Source organism: Rhinatrema bivittatum, chromosome 5 (genome assembly GCF_901001135.1).
Source record: "Rhinatrema bivittatum chromosome 5, aRhiBiv1.1, whole genome shotgun sequence".
NCBI lineage: Eukaryota > Metazoa > Chordata > Amphibia > Gymnophiona > Rhinatrematidae > Rhinatrema > Rhinatrema bivittatum.
In genome coordinates, this window is record NC_042619.1 from 29,255,324 (window position 1) to 29,280,896 (window position 25,573).

Below are 25,573 nucleotides of genomic sequence, written 5' to 3' on the forward strand. Positions count from 1 at the left end.
ATGTGACCGTAAAGTTCAATTTTGGTCTCATCACTCCAAATTATTTTGTTCCAGAAGTTTTGAGGCTTTTCTAGGTGCTGTTTGGCGTATTGTAAGTGGGCTGTTTTGTGGTACTGGTGCCGCAATGGCTTTTTTCTGGCAACTCTACCATGTAGCCCATTTTTGTTCAAGTATCTCCTTACTGTGCATACTGAAAACACCCACACTAATTTGTTTCAGAGAAACCTGTATTTCAGTAGAAGTTGCTTGTGGGTTTGTCTTTGCATACCAACAAATTTTCCTGGCAGTTGTGTCTGAAATCTTTCTTTGTCTGGCTTCGTATTAACCAAGCCCACAATTTTCCTCTTCTTGATCAAAGTTTGAACAGTACTAACTGGCATTTTCAAATCTTTGGATATCTTTATCTCCTTTTTCTGATTTATAAAGTTGAACTACTTTTGCTCGTAGATCCTTTGACAGTTCTTTTGTTTCCCCATGCTTCAGTAATCAAAGTCAGTACAGCCCTGGATGAAATGCATAAGGGTTTCTCAAGAGCTAAGAAACTCATTGACTATTTAGATACAGACACTAATTATAATCATACAAGGCACGGTGTGGATACTTACCCTTCACTGCCATCTCAACCTGTGTGTGTCAACTTGAGTGTGCATTATCAGCCCAAACATTCAAGGGAATGTAAACTTTTGAACAGGATCATTTTATTATTTCTTTTATTGCTATGGTTTGTTTAATAATTGCACTGTGATGAATAAAATATTAATTTTGAAACATTAAAAATAAATGTGTTTTGTCTAATCACTCATGTTTTATTAAAATGCTACACATTACAAATTCTACCAGGGGTATGTAAACTTATGAGCACAACTATAGCTATCTGGCTAACTTAACAGGGATATTCAGTGGCCCGGTGCCACTGCTGAATATATCCGGCTAACTTTAGAACAGCCCTATGGTGCGACCAGAGTTAGCCACATTGGTTAAGCAGCTAACTCCAAATATCGAGTTATGTGGCTAGAATTTAGCTGCAAACAGCTTCAAATATTGCCGCATTGCCATTTAGACTGATAACTTTTCAGTTATCTGATTAAATGGCTTCTGAATGTCGACCTCAAATTACTATTTTCTAAAATGCATAAAACATTCCTCTAGCCACATGTAGAAAAAAATTTTCAACAATGGATGAATAGTCAATTTTTAAAAAAGTTATCCTTATGACAACATACAATCTTCAAATTTAATTGTGCATAGGGAGCGGCAAGCTCAAGTCACATGACTTTTTATGCTCCTTACGAAGAAGAGGAGCAGGGAGAGACGGTTACATATTGCACTCCATTTAGTCTGACCCATAATTAAGGTTCCTCATTGATACTTTTTATATATAAGGCTACAGCATCATTGGGAAGGGATAGCTCTGATAAAGCTACCGCTTGCCCATGCCAGTTTTTAATGTTGTGCATCTCTTGTCCTTTCGCTTGGTCCTAACAGTGGAGAATAAAGTGCAATGTTAGGGTTGGGTAGATGGGGGTCATCATGCTAAGACACTGATAGATGGAACCACAGGATCTGAAGTGTCCATCCTACAGAATCTCCAGAACTTAACTACAGAGGGACTCACTGGTTTCAGGAACCCAGCCAATTGGGGTGAGCATCTCCCATATGTCCAATAATAATTCAACCTCTAAAACCTAGAGTATACTAGTATAAGGACTGTATAGCTTTATTTAAAAAAAATGTACCTTTTTGAAATTTAGACTATGTCACACTCTTGCTCTGTCATATAAATAGCTAATGTTAGTGCAAATGAGTCAAGTCAAGTGATTTTATATAATTAGAGAGTGATGCTATGTTCTTATAAACAAGCTATTTTTGTAGACAATAAATTAACAGTGCTATTTCACATATGCTCAGAATTTAAAAAAAGTGGAAGATAGTTACTTGTTTTGTTTCAGTATGTTTTAAAGATCTTAATAGATGTTTTTGATCCTGCCAAATTAATTGCTAGTGTTAGGAAGCCTGATTAATGAGCCATTATTTACTAAATAACAAACCAAATGAATCCTATTTGACAAATAAAATAAAAAAAAAAATAAATTCTAAGTGTTCTCTTCATCCCATGTAGCTTATGCCATTCATAGACTTAGGTCCTTGTCCATCTAACAGTCTTCAGTAAACAGAAAACAGCACTATGAGTTGGTGGAAGGGGAGGTATCCTAGGGGTAGCTACTGTACTCCCACATCAGGTTAGCAATCTTGAACCTTGAGATAGAAGACAATGTTTGGATTTTAAAAACATATTTAGTGCCATATATTAAAACATTGGCCATTTGTTCATGTGATTGATAATGGTGCATAAAGGTTAAAAAGAGAGGAAAACCAGACAAGGATGGAAGAGTACAAAATATCAAATGATATTTTATTATATCTACTTCTTCTGTAATGACTTGATATCTGAACAGAATATCCCCCGTATATGGCACATTAGTAAGATTTTTCTGCAAACCTTCCCAAAGGCCTGACGTTCACAGCCATGATAGTCTCCAAGTATGGACCACTGCAGAGGCTGCTGGAGTCATCTCAAAATCTTAGGTAATCCAGACTAGATGTTTCTCATATTCTTCAACTATTTCCATAAAATATGTGAAACTCATTTGGCCTTTTTTGAAGTAAACAGAAAATTTTGCAGCATTTTCCAAAACGGTATACAAATATTCAACCATGTGGGGCTGGTAAGAAGCTGTACGAGACTATAGCAGTGGTTCCCAACCTGGGGTCCACGAGACCATTCCAGGAGGTCCTCCAGAAGGGATCAAGAAAGTTTAGTTGGGGAGAAAATGAGAGGATTGCTGCCTTCTGTGATTGAGCTGCTGCCTCAGGCCAGGAGAACAAGAATGGGATCTGACCTGGGAAACTTTACCCCACAATGCAGCAGCAACAGAGAGGGACCATTTGCATCCATTAGGATCCTTGAACCACAGTACCACATGTCCGGGGGAGGTAGAGAACAGCAGGGCAAATTGCAGCTCCTGAGAATCATAAAAGGTTTTGTGAGGATGTGGAGAATAAAGAGGCCAAGTGCAGCTGTCAGAACGTTCAGCAGCCACTACTGCAGACGGAGGAAAGCAGGGTGATCACAGATGTGAGAAGCATTTTCTGCTACTGCCACCTGCTCTGTCCCTGGCCTGATTGAGAGAGGAGAGCTGCACTAAAAAAGTGAGTAGAATGACAGAGAAAGAAAGCAGGAAATAGCTACTGGGGATAACATGGAGAGGAAAGAAGAAATGAGACAGGAATGAAAAAAAGAAAAGCTGGATAAAGGAGAACAGGAATCCATGACAGACTTGGTTAAGAGGAGTAAGCCCCAGGAATCATTCTGAACTAAAGGTAGAAAACGGGATCAAGAGGACAGGATAGAGAGGATCACCATGGTCCAGGAGGGAAAAAGGGAAAGGTGACCGCCAGAGATCAAGGAAGAAGAGAACAGCCAGGTGTGGATAGGACATTAAACACAAAGTTATTTCAGGGAAGACCCAGACAGATATGGGGATCTTATTAGCTTTCTTCCCTTTGAAAAGCAGGCTGTTTTTCTTTTTCTAAAATCTAAATGATTTTGTAATATTTTCTGTTTGTGTCTAAGAATCATACAAGAAAATAATCAAGTATGAAAGAAAAAGCAGGTTAAAAGGGGGCCAACTTTCAAAACTTTCTGCGAGGAAACCCCTGCTTACCCACGTCAAAAGGTCGTTTGAAGATTGCTCTTCCCCATCCCTGACGCAAGGAAACAAGGAACAGGGCTAGATTGAGAGCTTTCATTCTGAAATCCTTTGGCACGCTTTCATGCATGTATGTTGCTTTAACGCAAATGAAAAGTACCCAGGAACAAAAGTCCCTGCTTTTCCCCACTGGCCCAAGTTTCCAGAAGAAAATGCCATGAGAAGTTTCCCTTTGAAAATCCGATTGCGGGTACCGTGTGGATTTTCTGCCAGGTCTCGCCAAGCTGCCAACCTGAAACCTTCCTTTACCCTATTGCAGCCGGAGTGGGTGGAGGCGACCATTGTTGGCCTCAACCTTCAATTAAGAGGGCAATTTAAAACAAAAAATACAGAAAATTGCCCTACCAATTTATTCGGTTTAGATTACCAAGCATTATTTTATTATGAAGTTTTATACATTATGGATTATTCTGGAGTGTTTATCGTTTCTTTTATGACATTCAAAAGTTAGAGAAGTTTGTGGGGGTATTCATAAAACTTTGAGGCTGAAAGCGGTCCACGTTCCCTGAAAAGTTGGGAACCCATGGGCTATAGTATAACATTCTGAATTTAATCTCCCAGTAAGATCCAAGCTTAGACTCAAAACCCAGGGGAACTGGGCTGGCTTAGCAAATGCTCAGGGAGCAGTGCTGGAATAATCTGTGACCAGAGACACATCAGCTGGTGGATCATTCAACACATCCATCAGGGTTGAGGGATTCAGATGAAATCTCAGCAGAGACAGCATATCAAGCGAGTACCAGTTACAGTCTCCTTTCCAACTTCATACTGAACAGATAGGAGAACAATGAAGGGGCTGAAAGCCCTATTGATGGGCAACACCAAGTCCACACTCTGATGATCGATGACAGATGACATCTTCCCACACTTGGGACCAAAATTACTACCACTGGCCCTGCTTCTCGCATAGTAAGACAAAATCATAAGAAAAAAAAAAAAAAAAAGATACTCAGAAGGGATGGATGCAAGAGAAAAAAAAAACCAGAGGCCTGCCTGATGACCCAGGATGTCACTATGCATGAGCAGACATGGTCAATGCCCCAAATCTCACTTAGCAGAAAACAGTCCTCTGCTTCCTGCTCCAGTCCCAGGGGAAGGGGTGAGGCTGCAGAGGGAGCAAACATTGTAAAATCATTTATCTATCCCCTGACAAATTAAAAAACCTTCCTAAGCGATTTGCAATGCAATTAAAACAGTTACGCAATTTCTTCTTGAATAACAAATAAACATCCTTTAACCTTGCTGAATAGCAGCGTTCACTAGGCTTCCGGAACATTAGTAAATCCACCTCCTCTCTCAAACTGGATGGCAAACTGTCCCAAAACTGAAATTATTCGAAGGTGAAGTTACAAAAAAGACGTAGCTGTCAGACTGGAATGACAACACGTTTTAACTACTTGATCTTTCAAACAAAATGCCCTTTCATTGATTTCAAACTTCTGCCAGGCCTATAGCAACTTAAACAATGTCCCAGCGGCTTTGAGTCTATTCCTTTTAAAGATTTAAAAGCCAAAGACAGATTCTTAAATTTACATCTGGCAGATCTAATAGCAACGGCTCCGCTGGGGTTCTCCTAGCACGAGCTGCCGTGTTTTGTATTACCTGCAATTTTCAGGGAGATTTTGCAGGAAGTCCCAGAAACAAAAGCATTACAGTAGTCAATATATGAACGAACAAGGGCACAAACCACCGATCTTAATACAGAGGAATCCAAATATGGTCTGCTTTGCCTAAACAGTTTAAGCCTCATACCTATTTCTCACCAAGTGCGTAACATGAGTGTCTCTACTCTCAAAGTGGAATCTAATTGGACCCCTAGTGATCTAACCTCTTCTTTAGGCAAGACCTCCACCGCTGTCAATTTCAGAGGAACTTCAGTTTTACTATTTAGAATCAGCTAATTCCTGTTCAACCAACTCTTCAATGAATCCAAGCAAATTCCTAACTGCAGATAACATTCTTCCCTATTCACTCTCAAAGGGATCAAAATTTGGACATTGTCTGCGTATATATATGGCAAAAACCCAGCCTTACGAATAATTTCACCAACTCTGCTCATAAAAATATTGAGCAGGATGGGTGAAATAGACAACCTCTGTGGCAGCCCACAACCCATCTAAGAACATAAGAAATTGCCATGCTGGGTCAGACCAAGTGTCCATCAAGCCCAGCATCCTGTTTCCAACAGAGGCCAAAACCAGGCCACAAGAACCTGGCAATTACCCAAACACTAAGAAGATCCCATGCTACTGATGCAATTAACAGCAGAATAATTACCTTGGAAAATCTTCTCTTTTCTCCCAGTCAAAAAACTCTATAACCATTTCAAAACCACCTTCTTCATACCCAAAGTTTTACATTGTCTCAGTAACTCGCTTTGAGAGTTTGCAATATGAAGCAGGAAATCAAGTTTTAGTAAATAAATCTACTCGACTCCCTAATCCAACACACTCCCTTCCTGTTCTGTCCTTTAGGGCATGGGAGAGGGGAGTGAGGCCGGAGCAGGGAAGAGCAAAAGCCTCACTCAGGCATGTAAGCAGAGAACAGGAAGCGCAACTCTGATGCCTAATCTAGTGCCTCCCTTGCCATCATCTCCCTCCCTTCCCTCAATAAGAACATAAATTGCCAGACTGGGTCAGACCAAGGGTCCATCAAGCCCAGCATCCTGTTTCCAACAGTGGCCAATCCAGGTTACAAGACCTGGCAAGTACCCAGACATTAAGTAGATCCCATGCTTAGAAGAGGATTAGAGTGTGAAGACAGCAGAAATTTAGGTATGATTAAGTACTGCTATTCTGCCTAGGAAAAGCAGCATTAGACTTAAAATCAGCTTTTGCATGGTAGCTTTAAACAGTCTTTAGAAACAGGGGAAGATTGTTGAATTTGTGCGCGTTTTCTGATAGATTTGAAGCATAAAAATGGAGTGGAGGAGCAGCTTAGTAGTTAGAGCAGCAGACGGGAAACTAGGGTTCAAATCCCAAAGTCGCTCCTTGTGACCTTGGGCAAGTCACTTTACCTTCTATTTCCTCAGGTGCATAATTAGATTGTACGCCCTGTGGGGAAAGGGAAATACCTACAGTACCTGAATGTAATGAAGTGCCAAAAAGTGGAATACAAAAATCTAAAATTAAATACATTGGAGGGCACCAGAAACCAAGATGGCTGCAGGTGGATATTCTTTTCTAGTCGAAATAATTTTGTATGGTGCTATATGGGGAAAAGGAAAGGGAAGGCACGCACTTACACTAAGGTTACTACAACCCAACCCCCAACTGGCCTTTTGAATGCTTATGTCCTTAAGTAAGAAGCAGAGGTGTCGAGTGGAAGTCCCCTGGGGCATTGCTGGAATTGCCAGTAGGGGAGACCCCACTCCCAGGATCCCTGGATGCAGAGAGAGCTTTTTCCCCGGTGCAACGTGATCCTCCCCAGCAGCCCAGGTAGTGAGATGACCAGTGACCGGAGATGATGGCTGGACTGACATGGGCTGACGACATCATGAGAGCTTGTGAGCCTTCAGTTGGAGGGAGCGAGTTAGGCAGAAGGGGACTGGTACAGGGAGCCGCTGAAATAATGGGCCCGGTAGGCTGCTTTGCTCTGATTTGTTGAGTACCAGTTTCCACTCAGGATCTCTCTAGCTGCAGTCCCAGGAGCCAGCAATTGGGTTTAACCAATCTAGACCTACAACTAAAACCTCAGCAGGTATTTGGGAGATAACTGCCTTACGGGCGGATTTTAAAAGCCCTGCTCGCGTAAATCTGCCCGGATTTACGCGAGCAGGGACTTGCGCGCCGGCGCGCCTATTTTGCATAGGCCAGTGGCGCGCGCAGAGCCCTGGGACACGCGTAGGTCCCAGGTTTTTTTTTAAGGGGGCGTGGCGCCGGCCTGGGGGTGTGGTCCAGGCCTCTGGACCAGCCCCCGGGTCGGAAGACGGCACGCCAGCAGTCCGCTGGCGTGCGTAGATTTAAGTCTGCTTCTCGCAGGCGTACATCTAGGGACAGAGGTAAGGGGGGGGTTAGGTAGGGGAAGGGAGGGGGAAGGGAGGGGAAGGCGAAAGGAAGTTCCCTCCGAGGCCGTTCCGATTTCGGAGCGGCCTCGGAGGGAACGGAGGCAGGCTGCGCGGCTCGGCGTGCGCAGGCTGCCCAAAATCGGCAGCCTTGCGTGCGCCGATCCAGGATTTTAGAGGATACGCACGGCTATGCGCGTATCTTATAAAATCCAGTGTACTTTTGTTTGCGCAGCAGGCGCAAACAAAAATACGCGATCGCGCTTTTTAAAAAAATCTACCCCTTATTATTTAAGCAAATGGATCAATGTCTTTCACTGCAATAAGATTTGGGCTCTGACACTAAGAAATGTGAAAAATTTCACTAATTAAACAAACAGTACATAAGTTAGAATCAGATGTTAGTATATTTCAAGAATCTGGAGACTCCTTTGTAAAAGGTCAATCGATTCTTTAAAATAAGGTTGAATGGCTGGAGAATGTTATTCACTGTAGGAATCTTTGGCTTATTAACTTTAAGCAAAAATTGGTTTCTCCTGTGGACATGTTCAAAAAAATATTTCATGGAAGTCCTTATAGTACCAGAAAAAAAAAACAAACAGCTTTTGCCTCCTATAGCGCAAGTCTATTATTTACCACCTTTCAAAAAGAAAACTGATCAAGTTAATTCATAAATTCTACCTTCTTCTGATGTATTAAGTTTAACTGCCTTCCTGGAAAAATTTGCAGATGAAGCTGTTAATCCTATCTTTATTGTTAACTTAAAGGCCAATTCAGTAAAAACGCTGGAGAGTGGACTAACGCCCGCTCTCCCAGCGCGCGCACCGGCCACTCGCTGGTGCGCGCAATTCAGTATGTAAATTAGGTGGTGCAGTAGAAACGGGCAAAAGGAGGCGCTAGGGACACTAGCGCGTCCCTAGTGCCTTCTTTTGACCCGGAGCAGCGGCTGTCAGCGGGTTTGACAGCAGACGCACAATTTTGCCGGCGTCGGTTCTCGAGCCCGCTGACAGCCACGGGCTCCGAAACCAGACGCCGGCAAAATTGAGCGTTCGGTTTTCGGCCCAATAGCCGCCGGCCCATTTTAATTTTTTTTCTTTTTTTACACTTTTTTTTTTACTCTTCAGGACCTTCGACTTAATATCGCCATGATATTAAGTCGGAGGGTGCACAGAAAAGCAGTTTTTACTGCTTTTCTGTGCACTCTCCCGGTGCTGGCAGAAACTAGCGCCTATCTTTGGGTAGGCACTAATTTCTTAAAGTAAAATGTGCGGCTTGGCTGCACATTTTACTTACTGTATCGCGCGGGCATACCTAATAGCGCCCTCAACATGCATTTGCATGTTGAGGGCGCTATTAGGTGCAGCGGGTTGGACGCGTGTTTTCCGCCCCTTACTGAATAAGAGGTAAGGGAAAACACGCGTCCAAGGGCAGGTTAACAGTGCGCTCCGGAGCGCACTGTACTGTATCGGCCTGTTAGTTTTGAATTCTGACAGAGATGAGAATTTTTTTGTAAAAGGGAAACTATTTTAAAATACAAAAGGTTTCCAGATGTGGTGGGAGAGAGCTGGGTACGCCTCAGAAACATAGCAGCAGCAGTTCTGGTGGGGATTCCTGCAGCCTGGGGAGAGCCCCAAAACCTGTTTCATCACCTGAAGGATGTCAGTTGGAAGTGATTACAGCCAGAGACTACGACTGGTCCCGAAGTAGCCTGACAGGTGCTTCTAAAACAATTCTTAGATGGGCTTGACTGACCCATGTGGAATTGGGTCTGCAGACACACGGGGCTTACGTTGGAAAGAGCTCTAGACGTGGCGGACACCTTCCACCAGGAACACTTAATAGCTGACATGGTAAGGAGGTTAGAAAGAGCCAGCACAACCTCCCTGGCGAAGCACAGAGTGTGAAGGTCCCCAGCAGTGTTCCTCACAGGCGGATAGCTCGTCTTCTGTATTTAGAACTCAAGTCAAAGTCTTATTACAGGTGTTAACTGGGATTGAAGAGGTCATTTGGCAAGGGACTGCCAATTTGAGAGATCTGAAGTTATAGACATCAGCTTAGTGAACCAGCCAGCACTAGAATGTAAAGTCTCTGGGGATAAAGGAAAAACTCCAAAGCAAGAAAACTTATTCACAGAATTCACCCCAACTCGGGAATGAAATTGTGGACAATGTTTTCCTTTTGTGCAGGAAATGGTCATTAGGAGGACCACTGCCCATTTGGAAAGGCTAAAATAGAGCCCTTGAAGGGAACGACTAAAGGCAAAGGCGAACCCACCTAGTGGGCATGCTCTTTTTGTAAGACTGTGGACCATAACGTTAAAGAGTGTCCATGGTTAGATGACACGGAGTGTGAATGCAAGCTGGAGGAACAGCACAAGAAAGAGCAGACAGCAAAAGCAGAACCCCAGAATAAGAACGAAATATGGTAACAAGGCTCGGCAAACATGTTTGCAAAACTGCAAAATTATAGCTTAGTGGATGTGTCTCAGAGTTGTAAAGAGTTCATGATTCAGGTGGAACTGGACAAAGTGCCCACCCAAGTGTTGGTGGCTTTAGGGTCTGGCAAGACTGGTTTGTAAGGACAAGAAACTGCATACATAGGGACAAACAGGAATACCCAACCAGTCCGTTCCTGCTGATGACCCCTGCAAGTCAAATCATTAGGGAAGCAGGCGTCCTTCCTGATCTCCCGTACCTGGTTATTCTGGGATGCGATTGTCCCCAGTTTACAGCCCTGTGGAGCCAGCTCATAGGGAAATCAGGGTCACCGTTGAGGAAGAGCCAGGAAGTAGCCTGGGCATGGTTGGACACCTGGCCTGACAAGGCCGAGCGGAGGGGGGACGATATGTGAGGGAGCATATAAGAAAATTCCTCAGAACCCCTTAAAGGACTGGCTGCAGCTATCTGTACCGGTCCTTAACTCCCAACCCAGCAAGGGATTCTGGGCTAGGGTGGATCACTAGAAGCAGGGATAAGAGGCCAGAGCCTGGGGAATAAGGGAGGCTCCAGGGAGAGAAAGATGATAAGTTACAATTGTTTTGTTGAACTGCACAAACCAGCTAAGTTGTTTTAATATTGTTCACCAATAAAGAAGCTTATAAAGATTTTTGCCAAAGTCCAGCCTGAGTCTGTTCTCTGGCTAGTCTGGACCGCTTGGCATCAAAGTGCTATGAAAGGATACCAAATTTCATAACTTTGTTCACCACGTTTAAGTTCTGATATCTGGAATTGATTGGTTTTCTTCTCCAAATAGCAATTGTAAAAAGCAGGTATTCAAGAGCAATCAAGCTAGGAAAGAAAATATTCATCGCAGGCTGGAAAAAAAAAAAAGTAACGTATGCAGGACAAACCGCCATAGTAAGGCCATTAATGCCTTCCAATTCTCCCCCCCCCCCCCCATCCCGATCTCCTACAAATACTGACTCACCCAAATTATACACAGGCTGTTCCTTTACCTCCAGGAGCCCTCAGCCCCCAGCCTGAGGTAGAAGTAACCTTTTGCTGGATCACATGCAGCTCCCTTTATTTGCTATGTGACAGTTTTGGGTGAGGGGTTTGCAGTGGTGACACTGCCAGGTTGCTGACCTGGATTGTTTTTTGGAACTTGCATTTTGACACCCCCACCCCCCTCCCCCCTCCCAGTTGCAGCTGGAATGGGAAGGTGAAGGTTATCACTAGCCCCCAACTAAGTACCTTGCAAGAAAATCATCACTAGGGGGTTGTCAGTCAATCTTTGTTTTTAATTTAATGCAATTTCATAATACTGTGCAAGGTAATCTTGTGAAGATAATGCAATGGGAAGAAATTCAACAAAAGAAGAAGAAAAAAAATAGTTAACCAAGAAATCAAGCCTACATCCCCTCATGCATTCTGCCAGTCCACAGTTACTAGAAGATCCCGATTCACTATATCAAAGGAAAAAAACATAGCATTGTCACAAAGAAAGAACCAATGTGCTGCAGACTTCTAGTACCCATGCGTGAATCACGTAACTGGGGAGGAAACAGTCACTGGACAGGGAAAGGTCAGAAGTCAAACATGAAGTTGAGCTTCTCTGTCCCTTATAAACTGAGCGAGTTGAGATGGCTCATAAAATATATATTTAACCATGCACTTGCATGGAAAGTTCGGCCAATAGAACCCTCCAGGCTGCAGAGCTCCAGATTTCATCAAGAAACTTTTATTCTGGATGGGAGAGAGCGTACTCTGGAAAAGCGCCAACTCCTGCCTATGAGCAACTTAGCCACGTACATAGTCCAACTGGCTTCAGGCCAAGCTGACAGGTGGGCAGTTCTTGCATTGTTTTTCAAGGAAGACCTCTGGGTTCTCACCTGCCTTCATTTTAAACAGGATGTGAAGTAAATTCACTTGGTGTACACCCTGGTCACAGCAGCCTGCATGGCCTGTGCTACTTGAATTAGCAAATGCAAAAAAAAAAGGGAAATGCAGAACAACTTCAATATATGGGTGCCAAAAATATAGTAATATCACATTTGTTACATTTTTTATTTTCTTTAAAAATTATTATTAGTATTAATGCCGCATCAGCAAGCCTGTCAGTGTGTTTCTGCAATTAAGTCAGAGACCGCCCTGTCTATTCAGTCAATTGCGGCTTTGGATGGTGTCGTTTATACCTCCTCACCGTTTTTGAAAATACTTCTTTAAGGCATTAAATATTTCAATGGAGGAAAACTTAGATAATTGAATGTCCACAAAAAAAACTTATCCAGAATAGCTCAACAACGGCCGAAGTTTCGCGTTATCTGCTACTTGAATTAGCACCATGTTTTGCTGTATAAATTGTTCTTGCAGCGCCTGCTGCTGGCCAGTTTGAGTTTGTAGGATGATCTGCAATTTCTGTTGCCCTGTAGCAGGGACCTGGATCACTTGCTCCATTTCCCCTGATTTCAGAGCCACCTCCAAACTGGGTCTCTAGCCGGGGAAAGGAGAGGGAGGGGAAAATTTCACAAAAAAAACCCTGCTTGGCCTGTCCGGCCCCGACTCTCTGCTTGACCCCTGACTGCACAGGTGGGGCTACCCCACCATGGCCTGTTGTAGCTTCAGTTGGGTGAGTGGAACAGAAAGGTCCCATGAGAAAAGAAAAAAACCCTCTAGGCTGCTGAGGCTGTGGGCTTCTGCCTGTGCTCCCTGCTTAGGCAAGAGATCCCACTGCTAACACCATATGTGATGCCCAGTGATTTAAACTAGCCAGAGAACAGATTCCAGGCTGGACTCTGGCAAAAATCTTTAATACTGTTCATCAGTAAAGAAGCTTATAAACAAAACTTAGCTGGCTTGTACAGTTCAATAAAACAATTGTAACTTACAGTCCATAAGTTCATTATCTCGAGGCTTCCCTCATCCCCTGGCCTCTTATCCCTCCTTGCAGGGATCCACCCTGGCCCAGAATCCCTTGCTGGGTGGGAAGTTAAGGAGGACCGGTACAGATAGCCGCAGCCGATCCTTTAAGGTGTTCTGAGGGAGTTTTATATGCTCCCTCACAAGCACGTACTGAAAAGGAGCAACACACTAGCTAAAGCTTTTCTGTGTGCTTCAAGAAAAAGTAGAACAGCTACGTTACTCAACTATATATGTGAAATTAAACAATTGTCAAGCTGGATGCACTGGTGGAAGAACAAGGGAGACTATCTAGAGTGTAACAAAAGAAAAGGACATAAATCCTAGGTAAATAAAATGGTTTTAAAAAGACAATTTATAAACTTCAGCTGGACATATCAATACTTGTTTTGATCCCATATTTATCATTCATGCATAACTTGAGTTCTTTGCACAAACTACTCCATATGAATAAACCGCCATGATGGTTTTCCGATACGACGGTATATAAACCCTAATAAACTAGAAATATACAGAATTTTTATTGAGGTTATCCCTGAAGCCAAATGAAACGTAATTAAAAAAAACCCCTAAATTTAGACAATTCCACTCACTAAAAAAAATTGCCACTATGATACAATTTATAACTTAGTGAATTAATACAAATATGATTTTAAAAGGTTAGATTTAGCATGCAATGTCAAACTTGATCATATGGGGAAATGGAGATATTCAGAGCATTCAAGTTTCAAATATATAAAACTCCCCAAAAAGGATTTAATAATGTTAAACTAAAAAAACTATGCTTTAATGGAAAACTTTTCAGAAAGGGAGTCAGCCTGACAAGAGCTCAAAGGTCAGACCTTTAATGCAACATGGAACTTTTAAAACCCTCTGCTCAAATCAGAAGCTGAATGTTTCAAGTTAGATTTAAATTCCCTGCATTTATAATACTGCTGCAAGTACAGCAAAAGCTTTGCACTCAGAACAGAAAACATGGATAAATGCATGCAAAAAGAAAACTTACCAATGCGTTTGATAAATTATAATCCTCTGACAATTTATCTGCAAAAACCATGAAACATGTATTAAATATCAAGGCACAGTATGACAAAATCAAACAATGGAAAGGGATTGCTGTGTATGAGCATGCCAAGAGATACAAATTGTAAAGCAACAACTTCTCAGATTTAAAAAAAAAAAAAAAACCCACAAAAAACTAACTGAAGGCCCAAGAAACGAGCGAGAGTGTGTGTGTTTTTTCAGGATAAGTCAGGGAGGGGTTTTTCACCCATGTATATGCAGAGACGGCTGACATGCACGTTTCAGAAGCAGGCTCATTTAGTTCTAGGTGGAACTTCTCTGGGTTATTTTCCCCAACAGTTTCTCTCCTCATATATCCTACAGCATTCCCATGAGCAGGATTCCCAATTATTTGGAGACCAGAAGAAACTCTTCCTGTACTCAAAAGGTGAAGAAAATGTGGAGGTTGATGATGTCATTGCTTTGCAAACCTCTTCAGAAGCCATCTCAGCTTCTGCCTAATTACTAAAAAAAGATTTAAACAGAACCTGCAAACCTGCCTCTTCAAACAAGCATACTCTGAACACCATACCTCCTCCCTGACTTCTATTCCCGCATCTGACCTCCATGACATTCTTGTAAATAGTTATATTTCTATGCTACATATTTTATGCCATATAATTTGTAATTCGTTTAATTTTATTCTATTATTTCACGTCCCTATTTTGTAACGTACTCTATAATCTGTAATCCCTTTTATACTTAATTTTATTCGCATTGTTCTTTGTTTCACTGTAAAGCTCTTGTAGCTGATTGTTTCGTTTAATGTGAACTGATGAGATGTTCCCAACGTTCATCGGTATATAAAAACTTCTAAATAAATAAATAGAAATTGCACAGCTAGGAAGAGCTTTGATTTCCTGAGTAACAGAAACCTTATTTAAAATATCTTATAGCCTGTACCTTCCTATATAGTTCTGTGCGGGTAACAAGCAAACATACATAAAATAAACACACATTCAACACTTAAAATTATATTCAACTTATTAAAATGTCTTACTCAAAAGCTCTTCTTAGCAATACACTTTTCAAACCGTTCCTAAAATCTTATTTCGACCTCAGGCCTTAGCTTCTGTTGGAATTAATTCCACATTCAGAGGGCAGCATATAATAAAGCTCTCCTTCAAATCCATTGTGACCAATAATCCTGTGAAAAAGGGATCTCTAATAGCCCAGTACCCTCTAAATGTAGGGCCTTTTATCTGTTCATATCACTGAATCTTGCCTGCGACAATATTTACTTAAGATATTTGTTACTCGCCCTTCCTACGTTCAGGGTGGGGTACAGTAGATACATAATACATAAATAAGACAGAAAAACTAAACTTAAAAATAAAATACATAAATAAAACCACAAATTTGCCAAAACTTTAGAAAATAAATAACTTTAATAAAATAAAATCTAAAATAAAAACACTGTAAACAAGCTTATAAGAAAACAGAAGCTTGGCCGGACATATAATTTAGGGAAGCAGTGGTGTTTATATCATGTCTGTTTGACTCGAGAAGGCTTTCTTAAATAAATATATTTTTAAGGCTTTCCTGAAAAACATTTTTTTTCAGTGAGGTTTCTTAATTCAGTCGAGAGGGAGTTCCATAAAATTGAACCTGCAGATGAAAATGTGTGATCTCAGGTTTCTTCTAAGTGGATAACTCTGGGAGAGGGAACGTCAAGTAGTAATTGAGGAGGATCTTAGTGTTCTAAGATGAGTATGAATTTTAAGGATGGATGTAATCCAAGGAGAATGAATACTGTAAATAAATGTATAATTGTTGCCAACTTATATTGAATTCGAAATGATATAGGGAGCCAATGCAGGGATTCTAACAGATGTAATATGTTCATGGAATGATGTTCCTATCAGAGTGAGTTGCAGTAATCAATACTCGATATGAGAAGAGACTGTAAAACGGAACAGAAATATGTTTTGGTTAGAAGGAGTTTTAAATGATGGAGACTTCTAAGCTTGTGAAGAGAGGATTGTGTCAGGGCCTTAATATGACCGTGCATTGATAGAGCCGGGTCAATAACAATTCCAAGGTTATGAACTTTGAGTAAATTGAATTGTTTAATTATTGAATTGGAAACTATTGGGAATATTTTGATTTGGAAAATGAGACAATGATATCTGTTTGAGATATTAAGTGCTAGCTTATTACGGCTTAGCCATTGATGGAGAGTTGAGACACAACATGAAGAAAAGATTCTGTTTATGCACAGGTTTCTTTAAGAGGGGGAAAAAAAAAAAAAAAAAAAAGAGTTGTACATCATCCGCATATAGTTTAAAGTGAACACCAAGATTAGAAAGGATACAACAGAGGTGTTAAATAGATGTTGAACAGAGCTGCCGGGAGCGCCGACCCTTGAGGAACACCAGATTGTAAATTGTACCAAGAGGAGGAATAAGCACGTTTGCTTACCATAAACTGTGTTTCCGTCGATAGCAGGGCTGAATTAGCCATGCTGTCTGGGAGTCCCAAGCTCCTGGGTTGCGTCCATGTATAATGTTTTTGAAGGTTTGGACAGCAACCCTTGAAGTAGTAGACAGTCTCATATCTTTTTTAAAGTTGATAAGACTACAGTGCCCAGTGCTGCATCAGAGGTCATTTGTTGTTGAAGAGAGTAGTGTGACGTAAAGGTATGAATGGACGTCCAAGTTGCCACTTTGCAGATATCTAACAATGGAACATTGTGCAAGTGTGCAACTGATGCTGCTGTGGTGCATATCTGGTGCGCTTTAGGCTTACTATCAAGTTTGATGGAACGTTTATTGTAGCAGAATAGAATACACTGTGATAACCAACTGGCTATAATCCTTTTTGAAATGGGCTGGCCTGGATCATTGGGGTTAAAAGATAGGAACAGTTGAGAGTGCCTGGAAGTGGACTGAGTCCTTTATTTATAGTAGGCTAGAGCTCTTTTACAGTCTAGAGTATGTAGAAGTTTCTCTCGGTCATTAGAATGCGGTTTTGGCATAAAAATGGGGACAGTGATAGTTTGAGATGAAACATGGAGACCACCTTAGGTAGGAAGGTGGGATGAGGTCGAAGAGTCACTTTTTCATGGTAAAACTCTAGATAGGGGGAGTAGTGAACCAAAGCTTGGAGTTCACTGACTCTTCTGATGTAATGGCCACTAGAAAAATGGTTTTCCATGTGACTTTTGTGCGGCTTGTGTCCATTGGTTCAAAGGGAACCAGCATGAGTTGCTCCAAAACTAAGTTTAAATCCCATAGTACCGGTGGTTTGGTCACCGGTGGGCGAAGTCATAACATGCCCTTCATGAATCTAGATATTAGTGGATGATTTGAAATAGGCAGATAATTACATTGGTCATGAAAGGCAGCGATAGCACTGATGTGGACTCTGACAGAGGTGGTCGCTAGACCCACTTCGTACATGGTGTGTAGATACTGAAGTAACTGAGAAGCGGTAGCAGAAAAAGGATTTGTGTTCCTAGGATTGCACCAGTTTAGATAGCGATGCCATTTTCCTGTATAGTTACGCCTGGTGGAAGGTGTCCTGGATGCTATGAGGATATCTTCCACCTGTTTAAATAGATTAAGGTGATTCAATACTTGCCGTTCAATCTCCATGCTGTGAGATTGAAGCGATTGATTAATCGGGTGGAGGAGAGAGCCCCCTTCTTGTGTCAAAAGATTTGGACTGTTTTGAAGCAATATTGGTGGGCGTATGGAAAGATGCATTAGATACGGATACCATGGCTGTCTTGACCATGCTGGAGCAATGAGAATCATGTCCGCCATCTCCTGAATGCACCTTTGAATTGTCCGAGAGATTAGGGGAATGGGAGGATAAGCATACATCAAGCCTGGTGTCCATGGAATGAGGAAGGCATCTGCGGCTAAGCGTATGCTGCTGGGATAAATGGAGCAGAAGGTTTGAACCTGTCTGTTGGTTTCTGTTGCAAAGATCTATTGAGGGGGGAACCCCATTGTTGGAAAATGTTTGTTGCTACCTCTGGATTCAGTGTCCATTCGTGAGGGTGAAAAACTCGGCTTAGACGATTATATTGTCTAGGCCAGGAAGATAAGTGGCTTGTATTGATATTTGGAACTTGAGAGTCCAGTGAAGTATTCGAAGTGCTTCCCGACATAGCATCCAAGAACCGGACCCTCCTTCTTTGTTTATATAAAACATTGCCACTTGGTTGTTGGTATAAACCATAAGGTTTGAGTGTTGGACTTGAGTGGAGAAGGTTTGAAATGCTTTCCAAATGGCACGTAGTTCTAGGAGGTTGATTTGGTATGTGGCTTCCTGTGAGTCCAGAGGCCTTGGGTTTTTAGGTCACCCAGGTGGGGCCCCCAGCCCCTCCTGGATGCGTCCTTGGTGAGTGTGAGTTGATGAGGGGGTAGACAGAAGGGGGCCCCCGTGGAGAGGTTGGAAGAAGAGAGCCACCATCGAATGTCCTCCTTCATTAAGTTGGTTATGTGAATTTTGCAAGCGAGTGGTTGATGAAACTGAGACCACTGTTTGCGACATATGTGAAGTCTGGTGTGGGGGACCACGTAGATGGCTGCCACCATAAGTCCTAGAATCTGAAGAATCTGGCGTGCAGATGCTTGAGTTTTGTTGAACAGGCTGTGCGCATACTGTCCGATGGAAGATAGGCTCTTTCTTGAGTTGTGTTGATAACACCTATTAACTGAAGTGTCTGCGTAGGTTGTAGGTGGGACTTTTCGAAGTTGACTAGGAATCCCAGTGTTTGGAGGCAATTGATTGCGCGCAACGTATGTACCTTCAGAGCAGACGGATCGGATGCTACTATTAACCAATCATCCAGATAAGGAAATATTTGGATTGACAGTTGTCGTAGGTGAGCCACCACCACTGCTAGGCATTTTGTGAATACCCTGGGGGCTGAGGACAGTCCAAAGGGAAGAATCTTGTATTGGTAGTGTGTATTTTGAACTTGAAAACAGAGGTATTGCCAGGAGGAAGGGTGAATTGGTATATGGGAGAAAGCATCTTTCAGGTCGATTGAGCATAACCAATCGTTGGGTTGTATCAGAGGTAGGATGTTCTTGAGAGAGGTCATTTTGAATTTTTCCCTCTGAATGTGTTGGTTCAGGAGACGGAGATCTAGAATAGGATGGAGGTCTTCTGATTTCTTTGGAATAAGGAAATAGTGGGAATAGAATCCCTGATTCTGAAGTTGAAGAGGGATTGTTTGAATGGAATTCTGAAGTAGGTTGGTTAACTCTGCATTGAGGGATATTGCATGCGAGAGCATGGTTTGTTCTGAAGACAGGTGAGGAAGAGGTGGGATGGATTTGAAATTTAGATGGTAACCTTCCCTGATGATATTGATCACCCATTGATCTGAGGTAATGGATTTCTAATTGGCTAGGAAGAATTGAAGGCGACCTCCTATGAAATCTGGGGGTGGTGGTGGCTGAATTGCACTAAAAAAAAAAAAAGAAGGTGGCTGCTTCTGTTGTAGTGCCGGTGTCTGTTTCTGTTGTCTCTGCTGCCTGGGTCTCCCTCTTGTTGTAGGTCAGGGAGTGGACCTGGGAGGAGCATATGGTTGTGGCCTGTATTGCGACTAAGGCCAAGAATATGTTCGTGGGTAATACCGGCGACGGTAATATGTGGGAAATCTCTGTTATCTGTGCAATTCTGATGGGTAGGTAAGTGATTGTACTGTTGCACTCTGCTCCTTGAGACGAGAGAACATATCTGTGCATTTGTCACCAAAAAGATTGTCTGCAGCGCATGGAATATCTGCCAGCTTTTCATGGACATCTGTCCGAACAGCACTCGCTTTGAGCCATGCCAGACGTCTAGCAGCGATAGCTGTAGCAGAAGCTCTTGTTGATTCAAATGACTTGCAAACGGATCATAGGAGATGTCTGAGACCTTCTTCGAGGTCTAGAAAAGGTTGTAGAAGAGTATTGTCCTCCGAAATGCAAAGTGGGTGTAATTTTTGCAAAGTCTCAAAGAGGTACTGCGAGGTATAAAATTGGTGGTGTTGTATCCTGGAGGTTAACATCGAGGAATGGTACACACCTTTGCAAAGTCATCCAAGCACTTATTCTCTTTAGTGGGGGGGCGCGTTAACAGTGGAGCCTGGAATGCTTTGCTTTTGAAAGAGCGGATTCCACAATGACCGAATGATGTGGGAGTTGAGGAGTGTCAAATGGATGAATTTCTAATTTTGTATTTTAGATCAATTTTTCTGGAGGTTGCAATAGTGGAAAAAGGGGTTTTCCAATTCTTTAATAGAAGAATTTGTAAAACATCATGCGGTGGAAGGGCAGTTTGCTCAGCGGGGACTTCGAATATTTTTAGAATGCCCATCATCTCAGCTCTGGGATCTGGTACTTTCGCAATCGGGACTTGGAGGAGGATGCCTACTTTATCAATAAACTTGGCGTAGGTTAAGTCCTCTGGAGGAGAATAAGGTTGCGGTGGTCCCTCCGGGGGATCCGAAGGTAGTCCTGTCGAAGAGTTAGAGGAAACAGTCAAAATTTGTGAAACCAGGCTGGCTGGTTGAGGTTCCAGTCATGGGATAGGGTCCTGTTGGATAGGATCCGGAGAAGGTGGTGTAGACAGTTGCGGAGAAGTTTCAGTTGGAAATTGATGACCTTGTTCTAGGTCTTTAAAGAAAGTGGCCAATATATCTGATATTTTTGACTTCGCAGATTCTGCAAGTGTTCCCTGCGGAGGGATGTGTATGTTCGGTCTCTTCTGTTTTGTAGGAATAGCTGTTAATAAAATGCCTTCAGGCGAGGTTCCCACAAGTTGGGATGTGGGCCTGATGGGAGATAGGTGATGTCTTTTAGCCAAAGGAGTTTGACATCCCCGAAAAAGAATGGTCACTCAATAGACTGTTCGGAATGGGAGGACCCTGATACCGAAAGAAGTTCCATGTCAATTTCTCAACTAGATGTGGAAGGAGAAGGGGAATCCTCTAGATGTTTTCGTTTTAGCACCCTTTTCGTAGGAGTATGTTCGAAAGATAGAGAGTGCAATGATATCAAACTAGTTTGAGTAGCTGCACTGCACTTCAAAGAAGCGTTGTGTAGTTTTTCTGCGCTATGCGGCTTGTATGCACGGTGTTTTTGTGCAGTGTACTTTAAAGGCGTGACCTGCTTTGAGCCCACGGCATGCCCCTTACATATGCTTTGCTTCGAGCCCACGTCGCGCTGCTTGGATGCGTCGTGTTTTGTGACTGTCGCGTTCTTTGGTTGCGCCGTGCGTTAAACCGGCGCAGTGCGCTGAACCCGCTTCACGTGCCCTGCATTTTGGATGCGTTCTGCTTCAGTTTTGATGCCGAATGGAGGGGTTCTTTAGGCTTTGAAGGCCTGACACCCGTTGACGCATCTCCTTTGTCCAGCTGTTTACCTTCTCTCATCGGAGCCCCGACCAGAGATGAAGGGAGCATCAGCTTCTGGAATCCTGAAGGGATATAGTTTGCCTCACTTCAGAAGGGCCTAAGGAAGACACCCTTTTCCTGTGGGCCTTACTCGATATCGCCAGTCCCGGCGAAGAATGGACAGAGGTCAGTGGAGCATAGGAGCCTGTCTGGAGGCGTTCTATTTTTGCTGCCCTTTGCCGCTGAGCCCAGGGAGACATGCGGTCGCAGTCTCTACATGACATCTGGTTGTGTTCTGGGCCTAGGCAAAGGTTGCAATAATTATGTCCGTCCGTTATGGACATAATTTTGCCACTTTGGCAATATTTGAATTCCGAAGGCTTTGGAGCCATCTGGAGATTCAATGTGGCAAAAAAATTGCGAAAAAATTCGATGAAAAAATCTGTTGAGGAAAAAAGTATGTGAGGAGAAAAAACCCCGCATGTGATCGGCTTGTGGGAAAAAAAGAAAAACTGAAGAGGAGAGGGAACCGTGCGGGAACACCACCGCGCAGCTGCACAGAGTCAAAGCTCTGTTACTAGCTGAGGAGACGACTCCTACTTCGGGTCGCAACGCTTCCCAGACAGCATGACTAATTCAGCCCTGCTATCGACGGGAAAAGGATTGAATAGAAAAGTGCTGAGATCTACTGGAAATATACAAAGTAAACCAAGAAAGAACAGCACCAGAGATCCCAAGCGAACATACCCTGGAAAGAACAGTATACCTCAGTGAAGATTTGACATCATTTGAAGTGAGGAAAGTCTCACAAAGATGAGATTTCTACAGTGTTCTCTCATCCTAGCTTGGACTCTATAACAGGGTTCCATCAACCAAGGGCGAAATAACATAGTAGAAATCTCATCTTTGTGTGTCTTTCCTCACACCAAATCACGTTAAATCTTCACCAAGGTGTACTGTGCAATTTGTACATCTCACTCTGCATGTAAAACTGGCCCCTAAACCACCACCAACACCTCAACTCGAGCTATTAGCTGGCCCTCCTATAGAGATATAAACAGTTATTGGATAAGGAGGCCAACCCAATTCAGATTTTCAGTTTCCAAGAGCTCAGAGAGCGTTACGCACTTCCTAATGACTTTTATGGATACCTGCAATTGAAGCATTTATATTTGAAGAGCGGAAAGAAAATCCCATCTTCTACCAATATCGTGAACTGAAAAACTTGTTAGGCATAGATGGTAAGCGTCAGTCATGCTCTCAATATTACTCAGCGTTGATGGCCCTTAACCCTTTCTCCGCTTTAGATTTCGTGGCTACAAAATGGAATCAGCAGCTTCCTCAAGGGATTTCACAGAAAGATGTTCAGTCTTGTTTTCGACGCATACCTGTTTCTGTGGAAATGTAACCCTTAGGGATTTATTTATTTATTTAACATTTTTTATATACCGAAATTCTAGCAACAATGTTGCTAATCATTTCGGTTTACATATAACATTGGTGTGACTTAACATGCGAGTCTTACATGGAACAGGAAAATGAACTTGGAGAAAATTGAATAAATACTAATAACAAATAACATTAAAACAACAACAGTAGTAATAGACATGTTATATACAGGCGATTAAAATGAATCAGTTATGAATAAGGGATAAGCTATATAAATTTCTTTACCAAGCATTTTACTCCCAATGCCACACCTATTATATGGGGGTTTTCTCGGATAAAGTGTGTACCAGATGTGCACCATTGTGTTTTTGGTCCTATCCTTCACTGCAAAAATTCTGGGAATATCCACAACATATGGTTAAGCAACTCTGGGGAACTGCTCTTCCTTTAGACCCTCTTATATGGCTTTTTGGCATGATGCGGGATGAAGCCTTATCCCTGGAAGGCGTTCGGCTTCAATTACTGGACAAAATATTACTCACTGCCAAGGACTCTATTCTGGCTCAATGGACAAATCCTACTCAGTTATATATGGCAGAACAAATTCCAAAAATTACTGCATATGGAACTTCTGACCACGAAGCAAAAGTCCTCTACCCAGTATAACAGGACAAGGCATATATGGAAAGCCTATATAAAGAGACCACTTTTCTTCCCTAATACAGCTGGGTCTGATCCTACAACTTTTAGCCAAGGGTCACAACCACCTGCTCATCTGTGCACTGCTACACCTTCATCATGTACAAGTCTATCTAGCTACCACAAACAATTATTTTCTGCTACTGAAGTTACCTCTACACTTGAGATATCACTTATCAATAGCTATGTATATATATATTTTTTTAAGTATACCAGTGTCTTTGGGTGGACAGGGAGAAGCGGTATTGGTATAGGTAACTTGGGATATAAAAATAAAAAAGGATTAGCTGTCATTCAATTGATACTAATCCCACTGGTTAATATTCTAATCCTGGAAAATAATAATAGTACACATGGTCTTCTTAAATACCAACGCGACCTAACGTTCCATGGTGGCTTCAGGTGGCTTCTTAAATACCAACGCGACCTAACGTTCCATGGTGGCTTCAGGTGGTATATATGAATGGCGGGTTGCCATCATGTATTGTTATTTACTTTGGACATGTTTATTGTATGTCAGTCTATACTTTGCTATGCTTTGTCAAATGATGCTCTTAATTGTGGTTGTACTATTAATAAAAAACATTTCCACAAAAAAAAAAAAAAAAGAAGATTCAAACGGAAAGAGGTTTGGTATTTCGTGCCTTGACACATGAACTGTAGTTTTGATTTCTTAACAGAACCTAAAAATCTTGTAGCTTTCAATGCAAAAACACCGATCAACTTTACAGAATTCAATTAGGTTCAAAAGCATGAAGGTCATCTTGGCAGGCTATTTTTCAAATATTCTAACTTGTTTTTGAAAGCCACTCATGCATTGATGTATGGGCCAGAATTGTGCCAAGAGATTAAAGGGCAACCAACTGACAGCTTGAAATGTTTGCCACCTGCGTGCAGGAAGCAGAAAACTGAAAACATTTTCAAAACTTCAAGTGTTAAAGATACTAATTTGGTCCTTCAAAGACAGCCCTTATAAAATGTACTGTAATACCTTAAAAAAAATTCACTAAAGTTGTATATAGCTTTAAACATTTTTAGCTATTTCTCTTTCATTGCACAATCTACCTTGGGATGAATTTTGTAAATTTACTTAAACAACCTTTTTGAAGATTAAAGGTTCTCTTTTAGCTACAATATCTACTCTCCAATCGTCCCGCTAAGCTGCACATGTGCACAGCCACACAAACCAGCGTAGGAAGACCAACGGGGCCGAGGTGAGCTCATCTTACTGTGGCCTGAAGCAAAGAAATTGGCGGCCTATCTGGAAATTCAAGGAATTATCAGGTCTCCAAGCAACCCCCAAAACTCTGGGTGATCTTCCTCTCTGCCAGAGTCACATGGGCAGGAAGGAGGAGGAGCATCTACCCTGTGTACCTGTGGCAGGGCCACTGCGAATTCGATCTTGCAGGAGCCAGAGAAGATCAGAGCCAGAGAAGAGGAGTCCCGGTAACAGGGCTACTGTGGATCCCATCTTGCAGCAGCCCAAGAAGATCAGGGCCGCCATGGAGCCCATCCTGTGGTGACCCGAGAAGCAGAGACCCAGAGGCAAGAGGGAAGCCGAAGCCTTGTAGAGTAATTGAGGGTGTGTGTGTGAGGTGTGTGAGTTGAGAGCCTGTGTGCACGTGTGTGAGAGTTAGAGAGAAATAGCAGGTGAGAGTGAAAGCCAGCATGTGAGTGAGAGCATGCGTGTGCGAGCCGGAGTTTGTGTTTAAAGGGAAGATTGACAGTTGGAGAGAGAAGGAGCAAAGAAAAAAAATAGAGACCATGTAAAAGGAACTGAGAAGAGACTGAGAAAGGGAACATGAGGGGAAAAAAAGGCTGGAATCAATGGATTAGGAAAGCAAATGTTGCTTACCTGATGTAACAGGTGTTCTCACAGGACAGCAGGATGTTAGTCCTCACAAATGGGTGACATCGAGGATGGAGCCCTGTACGGAAAACTTTTCTGTCAAAG

At 42.4% G+C, this 25,573-nt stretch overlaps 1 protein-coding gene across 4 annotated transcripts in view; it reads right to left on the reverse strand.

Annotated features, from left to right (window-relative positions):
- Window positions 1–25,573, reverse strand: part of PAK1 (p21 (RAC1) activated kinase 1) — a 205,146-nt gene that overhangs the window by 41,125 nt on the left and 138,448 nt on the right. For all 4 annotated transcript variants that reach the window (XM_029602178.1, XM_029602181.1, XM_029602179.1 and 1 more), the window contains one exon: window positions 14,137–14,174. In XM_029602178.1, the coding sequence (XP_029458038.1) occupies window positions 14,137–14,174 (38 nt within the window). The remainder of the gene's footprint in view (window positions 1–14,136; window positions 14,175–25,573) is intronic.